The sequence below is a fragment of the Merops nubicus genome, unplaced genomic scaffold, assembly GCF_000691845.1.
Source record: "Merops nubicus isolate BGI_N331 unplaced genomic scaffold, ASM69184v1 scaffold17599, whole genome shotgun sequence".
In the NCBI taxonomy this organism is placed as follows: Eukaryota; Metazoa; Chordata; class Aves; order Coraciiformes; family Meropidae; genus Merops; species Merops nubicus.
This window is the reverse complement of record NW_008629186.1, coordinates 18,022-27,023: the sequence shown is the minus strand read 5'-3', so window position 1 is coordinate 27,023 and position 9,002 is coordinate 18,022. Positions and strand designations below refer to the sequence as shown.

General features: G+C 39.1%; 1 protein-coding gene across 1 annotated transcript; it reads left to right on the top strand.

Annotated features, from left to right (window-relative positions):
- Positions 1-744: 744 nt before the first annotated feature.
- LOC103779297 (neurexin-3-like) lies at positions 745-7,647 on the top strand (the record flags this gene model as incomplete). Its single annotated transcript, XM_008946924.1, has 4 exons — positions 745-864; positions 5,064-5,445; positions 6,838-7,028; positions 7,474-7,647. Coding segments are annotated over 4 exons (867 nt in total), but the record flags the coding sequence as incomplete, so codon positions are not given.
- Between the last annotated feature and the right edge of the window lie 1,355 nt (positions 7,648-9,002).

Sequence of the window (9,002 nt, the reverse complement as noted above, 5' to 3'; positions counted from 1 at the left end):
AGGCTTCGCTTTCCCTTTTGACCTGGAATTCAGGGGACAAAATAAGCACCTTATAGCCAGGCTGCTTTGCCAAAGCACCTTAGAGCAATCAGCCAGGTTGGTGAGTGTCTGTCTTTCTGTGGTTTTAAAATTAATAAATAAATAAAGAATAATTTTGAGGTGGGGTTTGAGGTTGGGGGGGCAGGTTGTGAGGTGTTTTTTTTTTTTTTTTTTTTTTTTTTTTTTTTTTTTTTTATTTGGGTTTTTTTGAGACTGAAAGACTAAAGCAGCCTGGTGTTTGATACCAAAGTGTTGAGAGACCAGTGTGATTAACTTTGAAAAAAGTCCCAAGCACCTTGGAGCTTGTGTAAATCCAGATGCTTAGGACAGCAAAATTCTGCTGTAATGACTCCACTCTACAGACATTTGTCACCAGCTTATTTTTCTAATAATCTATTGCTCTGTACAATGTGACATTTGGAAATGAATGCCATAGCACATGAGAGATTTCTATCCCTGTTTTAAATGCATGTGACCTCTGAAGACTGTGAAGGAAGGCATTTCACCAGATGGAAGTGTTTGTGACCCTGACTTCCCTATGAGCTAGGAAGGTGTAGATGTGAGGGTTGATTACAGCTCATAATACACCAACACAATCTACTAGTCTGTATCATACCAGGTTGATTTTGGTGACTTTTTCCATTGAGCAAATACTAAACTAATGGGGATTCTGGCTTTAACTGTTGTACCTGTCGCCATCCTCAGGCAAGGGACCTGAAACTCTTTATGCTGGGCAGAAACTCAATGACAATGAGTGGCACACTGTCCGGGTAGTTCGGCGAGGAAAGAGCCTCAAGCTGATGGTGGATGATGATGTTGCTGAAGGTAAGTGTGAAGTATGAGCACTTTTTGTCATTATCTTTGTATTTCTGTTCCCAGTCTCTTCTTTGCCATTACAAAAACAGGGAGAATGGGTGCATTCCACTCCACCCCGATGACCTCCTCCCCCCACCACTTCACTCCATTACTTCTTGTATATTTAGCATTACTATGTTGAAAACTAACATTCAGTTCTGAGACCCTAACTGTCCGTAGCCGGCACGGGAAGCTTCTGTGACAACTACAACGATATGAAATGTAGAATTAGGGGACAGATGAGCTCCCACATACCCAGGAACACAGAGGTGCCAAGCAGCATTTGCTCCTGTGCCAGGTTATGTTTAGGGTATGCTCTGAGTATATCTCATTCCTGAGCTGCAAATGTAGTATTTTCCAATGCTGTGGAATCACAAACAAAGCTCTCTGACCCTTTCTTCTGCACAAACTTTCCTTGATGGTAAACCTGCATTTGACAGAGAAAATTCTGTCTCTGCTGTTCATTCTTTTTGGTGTTTTGTTAGTTTTTTGGTTTTCTTTTTAAGTTCCTGTGGTCATGGCTCAGAGCCATCCAGAAGGAAAAATCAAACGCAGCAGATTGTTCTTAACATTGTTTTAGAGATTAGGGAGAACCCAACTCACCAGAATATATCATATCATAACGTATGGAGTGCGTCAGTCTTTTTTTCCACCCCCCATTTCATTTCCTGACAGCTTTTTGAGCTCCTGCTTCTTTCTGTGGAGGAAAGTAGGTGAAGGGCAGAATAAAAGATCAATTGCTTAGTAAAGCTAATGTCTCCCAGGTTATGAGATTTGCATTGAAATGATCAATGTACTTTTTTTTTATTACAAAATTTTAGAGATTATATTTTTCTGGTCCTGTTGTCCACAGCTGCAAGAGCCAGAAACTTATTTTTCTTTTTTGAAAGGTCTAAAATCCTCACAGCTGTATATAACTGTAGGAACTGGGTTTTTGAGGGAAACACCAGCAGTGAAAAGGCTGATAATAGAATCACAGAGAATGATAACTCTGGGTGCAACACTGATAGGTATGTTCATCAAGTTCTGACCCACACTGTTTCACCGAATGCTTTGCTTAGTTACCTTCAGAGAAGAAGCTAGGAGGAGTGGCTGCCATAGGCAGTGCCAGAATACTACTACATCCTGTCTCTGCAAAAAGTTACTTTCTACTGTTTGAAGGCAGTTAATTTCAACCAATGTGGCAATTCAATTTGGAAAGCCGTGAGTCAGGGTTTTGAAATAATGCGGAAAAAGTGGGTTTGCAGTAAAGTGGCTTGGTATATATTTTCCCTCCAAAGTAAATATATACTGTGCTATATAGGCTGAGAATTTGCAAGAGAGAATCAGAAGCATATGAAAGAATAATCTTTCCTTCTCCTTGTTGAAATTAACAGGAGCTTAGTTGTTATTAACTTGTAGGAAAATTAAATTTTATTTAAGAGGGAACTTCCTGACTTAGTGAAACGTGGTGGTAAATGTTTCATCCTGTTTACTTCAGCATTTAAGAACTATGTTTCTGGATATGCTTTTTTAACAAGCACCATGAGGTGGCAGTCTCTGCATTACTAATTCAATCCCCAAGAAGCCATCTGTTTCTTTGTAGTCTTTTTTCTTGAAACTGAGTTTATAAATAATAATGATACAATCCTATACTAAAAAAAGATATGCATATGTATATGTATATGAATTACATAATTAAAGATGCATTACAGTTAAAAATATCTGTTAAAAGAATGGCAAAGTCAAAAGTCAGAAAAGCCAGTTAAGATTTTCTGTGCAATCTGCATCCCACTTCCTTGGGCCGATAATATAGCCTTCAATGTTGTGGTCACATAGATTTTTCCACAGGATTCTTGCTGTCTTTAAGCATAGATCAAAAGTCTAAAATGGGCCCCCAGTAAAAATAAAGAGCCTATTTGATTGCCGCTTTCTTTCTTACTGCTTGGTTGGAACAATGCATGCCAACTAAATTTTGCTCTAAATATAGAGTTCGTGTTTTTCCCTCTTTTTTTTTTTTTTTTTTTTTTTTTTTTTTTTTTTTTTTTGTGTGTGTTTTTTTTTTTGTGTGTGTGTGTGTGTTGTATGCTACTCACCAATATGTTTATACAGAAATAAGAAGCTGTAACTGGACTTATTCCCATGTATTTATATGAAGTGAGTGGCCATCTTTTTCCCATTTTTCCCATTTAGAAGTTTCGAAGCAAGGCACCAGATTAAAGCTGCATGTAGTTGATAACAATTTGGCATGATTTTTCAGTCATTTATATGGACTAATATTCAAAATGTCTGTATATTGGATCCTGTAAATTAACTCAGCGCTGGTACTGGGAGAATTGGGTCTAGACAATTAATGACCACCTGTTAAAAATTTGTAATGAAGTGACTGACTTGGCTTCCTGCAGGACATCTGAGGGAGAGACAGAATCTAGTTATCTGGTTCCTCCGGACAGCATTTTGCTGCTTAATCACAAACCGCTCCTCCTAAATTCCCCCAGCCCTCAGGACAGACCTCAGAACATTTGTAATAGACGAGACACAAATACAGCAGTCATATTCTGCCCTACAACATCTTGCTAGTACCCAAATACTGCAGGGGAGGCTGGAATTTTTTCTGTCTGCTACTGCTTGAGCTCAAGAGCTGCTGATTGCTGTAGTAGTTACAATACCCTCTACAGAGCAAAGTGGAGAAATTAGAGGAGAGCTCTGAAGGTGAGGCTGACAACTAACGAGATCAGAAAATACTGGATTTCACTCCATAATTTCTTAAGAAAATGCATCTCTATCCTGATTCTTGTATTGCCATGTCCTTTTCAGCTTTTCACTGAACTACTCCTGACTTTCTGCCCTACCAATGTGATTGCTGTCCTATTTCTTTTAAGCCACTTCCAGTTTTCTCATTTTTCACATTTTCTGAAATTCTGTGTTCACATCCTCCAACTTGCCTTACTCCATTTCTAATGTCCCCTATATTTGGCTTCCCTGTCCCAGTGTTTCCAGATTTCACAGGCTTTTCTTTCCTACTCTGGCAACAAATTCATCTTTATCTAAGAGTAGAAGAGCTAAGGAGAGTTTTCTGGCTCTTAGTCCTTGACATCTCTAAATTTAATTTTTCTAATCTTTTGAAGTAAAGTAGTAGGATTTTTATTTTTAAAAGGTGTTTTAGATTTTATTTTTAGGAAAATACTGTTCTTTGGGTTTGGAAAAATCAGAAAAATTACTTTGCTAACACTAAAACCAAAACAGCCCCTAACAATCACATTAATGGAAGTGAGATGTTTTTTCTACCTAACTTTCCCATATACAGTTTTAGTTCCTGTGAACTGCCATTTTTCCAACTGAAACATTAGTGTATCTGGTAAAGAACCATTTCAGCATTTCAAAGCATTTGCATTAGTGCTGACACTTGAATTTCTGAGCAGTCAGAAATACGTGACTCTCTTCAGGTGCTGGTAAGTCTGTCCTTCTGTGTCTGTACTGATGCCTAGCACACTTACTGAAACATCTACATACGCTTCAGGAGTAGTCGGAGGTATTTGATATATTGAATAGCTTGCATATTTTAACTGAGGTTAAAGTCTGTCAATGTGACAAATAGCCCAAGTGGTAGGCTGCTGATTTAAATATATGGAGGGCTTTTTGCCTATTGCATTCTTGTGTGTTTCCCTCCTGCTGTGCTCTTAAAACAATAGAAATAATGTTAGGCACATGGAGAGATCAATGGAATAAATACTAGCAGGTTTGTGACTGTTCTCATTCTGCTCTTTTTATATTAATCTGTTTATTGAGTGTTTTCAGGAAGCACACTTATAAGAGTAGTTTCAGAAGTGTCTGAGTTGTTTGGCAAATGAACTGCTGGATGAAATAAGATCACTGTGGGCTTTAAGAGAGAGACCTAGTCGTCTTTGCCAACAAGAAAGTCTGTGAAGCACGGGGAAAAAATAAAGAGCTTGCTGCCCACAGTCCCTTAGTTCTGTCTTGTTTCTTCTACCAGATTTTTGGCAACTGCTAGACTCAAGCTTCTCCACCAAGAGTCTCCACATGCTTTCTTATGTGAGCTGCTTAACAGTGACCAGATAGGATTAAGTTAGTACCACTATTAGTCTGGAAACTGGAGGGTGAAGGGCTCCATATAACCTGGTACTGATTTCTGGGCTTTCTGCATGTTCCTCCTTGTTTCTGTCCTTCAGGCACGATGGTTGGTGATCACACCCGCTTGGAGTTCCACAACATTGAGACAGGGATCATGACAGAGAAACGGTACATCTCTGTCATCCCCTCTAGCTTCATTGGCCACCTCCAGAGCCTGATGTTCAACGGGATGCTCTACATTGACCTGTGCAAGAACGGCGACATCGACTATTGTGAGCTGAAGGCGCGTTTTGGTCTGCGCAACATTATAGCTGACCCTGTGACGTTCAAGACCAAGAGCAGCTACCTGAGCCTGGCCACCTTGCAGGCTTATACATCCATGCACCTCTTCTTTCAGTTCAAGACCACCTCAGCTGATGGTTTTATCATCTTTAACAGTGGTGATGGCAATGACTTTATTGCAGTTGAACTAGTCAAGGGGTGAGTGACTTTCTGCTATATTCTGCCAGCTTATTTATAGATAAACTTACTCATAGGTAAACCTAAAATACTCGTATAAAGAGAAATGCACTTCATATTTTCTCTCTTTGATGAGGTGTATGAGAAAGCACTTGAACATAAAAACTGAAGCTCAAGATTCCTGATTTTATCGCTGGCTTTTCCATATGGCTGAGGGAAAGACAATTTTACAGTGTGAAACATCAATGTTTTATGTCCTTTGGATCTACTTCAGCTGATGTTTTGTCCTGTTAACCTTGAAGAATAACACAAAGGAGGAGGAAATGTGCTGCGGGTTCTGAGCCTCTCTCCCCTCCCTCCCCCCTTTTTTTTTTCCTGTAACAGACTCATGTTTCTGCCATCTCCAATGAAGGGAAAATAAGAGGATACAGGCTGCTGAATTTATATTTCTGCTGGTGATGCTTGAGGAAAAGTCAGCTCAGCTTGCTTTTGATCCTCTATAGTGTTCTGCAAGGCCAATAGATTATTTTAAACAATCGTTTGCTGGCTGAACAAATTTTGATCTCTAATGGTCATTTTGTCACTGTAGATGTGTTTTTGACAAATATTAGTCCTATTTATTTCAGTATAACTAAAGTTCAATCTGTTTAATTTTTAACTTTACACGTATTTCTCTAAGTGATACATTGAGTAATAAAAAAAAAAGTCAAACCCTAAAAACAAGTCAAAGATCCTTGTGCTTTGTTGAGTGTTGAATTTTGCTGTCTTTTTTTTCCTTTCCAAGTAGAACATGTATCTTCTATCCTCAGGTGGATTTCTGTGTTTGATCTATATAAATAATTTAGAGTAGCGCTTCCATGACTTCGGTCTTTGTTAGAGTCTTTATTTTTGGCAGAAAAGTTTGCTGATTGCTTTCCAGCTGTTTAAATAAGGCTAGGAAGCCATGTGATTTTTAGTACAATATTTTGAGTGAATATCCCAATTAACTTCTCTATGGGAATTATTCAAAAGTCAGAATGAATCTGGGGAATATGTGCCCCAAATAAGCATATCAACTATTGCTCTTCAGTACATTTTATCAATATTACTTATTTTAAAAATCAATTATGTGCACAGACAGGAGGTTTGTGTGGATCTCTGAGAACTTTGTGAAAAAGAGGAACGCTTTATGGTTAGAATCTGATTATTCCAAATGTTATCATCTCAAAATACTAATCCTTGGACTTTCTTGATGGAAAGGAAACAGTTATCTATTCAAATCTGTGGCTAATATTTTGGCTTGCTAGAACTTTCTAATGCAAAGATACTTCCTTTCATGAATTTTCTAAGTAAAACTATCAACTCTGGCTAGCCTAAGGGTCAGTAGGGCTTGAGTTGTCACAAAATCTTAACTAGTTCTTGCTGTGTTTACAGGTATATACACTATGTGTTTGACCTTGGGAATGGACCCAATGTTATCAAAGGCAACAGTGATCGTCCTCTTAACGACAACCAATGGCACAATGTTGTCATCACCAGAGATAACAGTAACACACATAGCCTAAAAGTGGACACTAAGGTGGTCACTCAGGTTATCAATGGTGCCAAAAATCTGGATCTTAAAGGTAAATTTTACAAGACTGACAGTTTCCCCCTTTATTCTTTCAGCGTTCAACCAGTAAACAAGAGAAAGCTTGCAGGAGCTATGCATTACAGAACAGTAAATCTGGAATTTCCTTATTTTGGCTTTCAATTTCATTTTTCTCTTTCTCTGCTTGACAACTCCCTGTAGCAGGATAGGTTATCGTGTTTTGCCTTTTTTCAAAAATTGTCATAGTACTGTTTTTCCTAGTTAGGGTGCAATTACAACTGTTTTTTTTTTTTTTGGTTTGGGGTTTGTTTTTTTTTTTTAGTAAAGGAGGCAGAAATTACTTCTTGCACAATGTCTTGCTCTACTTTTAACTTATTCTGAGCAGCTGTTCAGCTTGGTGTGTGTATATCTGGGTGTGGAGGAAGCTACTCTAGAATGTATGTGATTTCCTCCTCCTTGTATGTTTTCCTCTTTTCTAGGTGATCTCTACATTGCTGGCCTAGCTCAAGGCATGTATAGCAACCTCCCGAAGCTAGTGGCCTCTCGTGATGGATTCCAGGGCTGTCTAGCATCTGTGGACTTGAATGGGCGTCTGCCTGACCTAATCAATGACGCTCTGCACCGCAGTGGGCAGATTGAGCGTGGATGCGAAGGTATAATTGATTTCAGAGAAGTTCCCCTCTCCAGTACTCCTCTCTCACTTCATTGCTGCCTCCTGTTCATCTACTTGGCCTACCGTACTATCCATTGCATTAGTTTGCTTTCATTGTAACATCCTCTGCTACACTTCTGTTTTCCAAGTGCTCCCAAATGCAGCATAAGGATAGCAGCTTCTGTGAGCAGCTTAGCAGCTGTTCTCCTGCATACTCGACCCCCTATGAGGTGGTGCCTCCATTAGTGGAAAGAAGGTTACTGGGATGGACTGCTATTTGCTAGCACTTTTCTCAGAGTAGTTTATTAATATTCTTGTGCTCTTACAATACTTCAAAAGAGGTTCTGAACCTTCAGTTCACTTGTGCTTGAGAGCAGTCTTGTTTTGGGATCTACAGAAGTACTTTGAAGACTAAGTATAGACAGGGGAAATGAGAGGTAGAAAGAAATGACAGGTGAAGATCAGACCAAAACAGGAGTTCTTTTTTAAGGAGGTGGGCTTCCAATGAAGTGCATTGTCTCTTCTGTCTCTTTCTCTTCTGTAGTTTTCTTTTCCAGCCAGTTCAGAAACAAATGTGATAAGTGACTTTTTAAAGCATGTAAAGAGTAGTGATTTCTTGAAGCTACTTTAAATAATTTACTGTTCCTGCGAAGTTCCCATTAACTAGAAGAATATTGACATCACCAGCACTGACTCAGTAACATGCTATATGGCACCAATTCCCAAAGTATTTGGGAGGGATACTTGCTATCAAAAACACCCAAGGTTTTGCCAGGTGGGTTAAATAAAAATCACCATAATGTCTAGCTCCACCAAATACCAGTCTGCTGTGTTGGCTACCAGTCAATGAGGGGAAGATAGTTCTTTCAGTAAGGTTGCCTGGCATGAATGTTTGCCCTGAAGGGAACCTTTAAGACAGGACTTCGCAAAGTGGAATTACTTTTTAAATGTATTTCCCTACTATGTCAAGATTATAGATTACATTATGCTGAAGATTTGCCACTTGTCAAGGCTGTCTCTTCTTAGTACTGAAAGTATCATCTTAGTGCTATCTTTGAGTATTCATGAAACACCAAATTGGCAGGCCAGTTAAATCTGATCCCTTCAATGTCTCCCAGTGTTCTGGTTGGCTGGGAGCTCCTGTGCCTTGGCACATCTTCTTCCACACTCCCACAATGCTCTGGTCTGTGAGAATTTTGTGTCCTGTCATAGGAGCTCACTCAATGTCAACTTTAATTTCACAGCATTGGTAAGTACTGCACAGCTGTAGGCTGTTCTTTTTTCTGTCTTTCTACTGTATCTAATAGTGTCTGTTAACCACATTTATTCCTTGTGCAAATGAGCACAGAGTAGCAA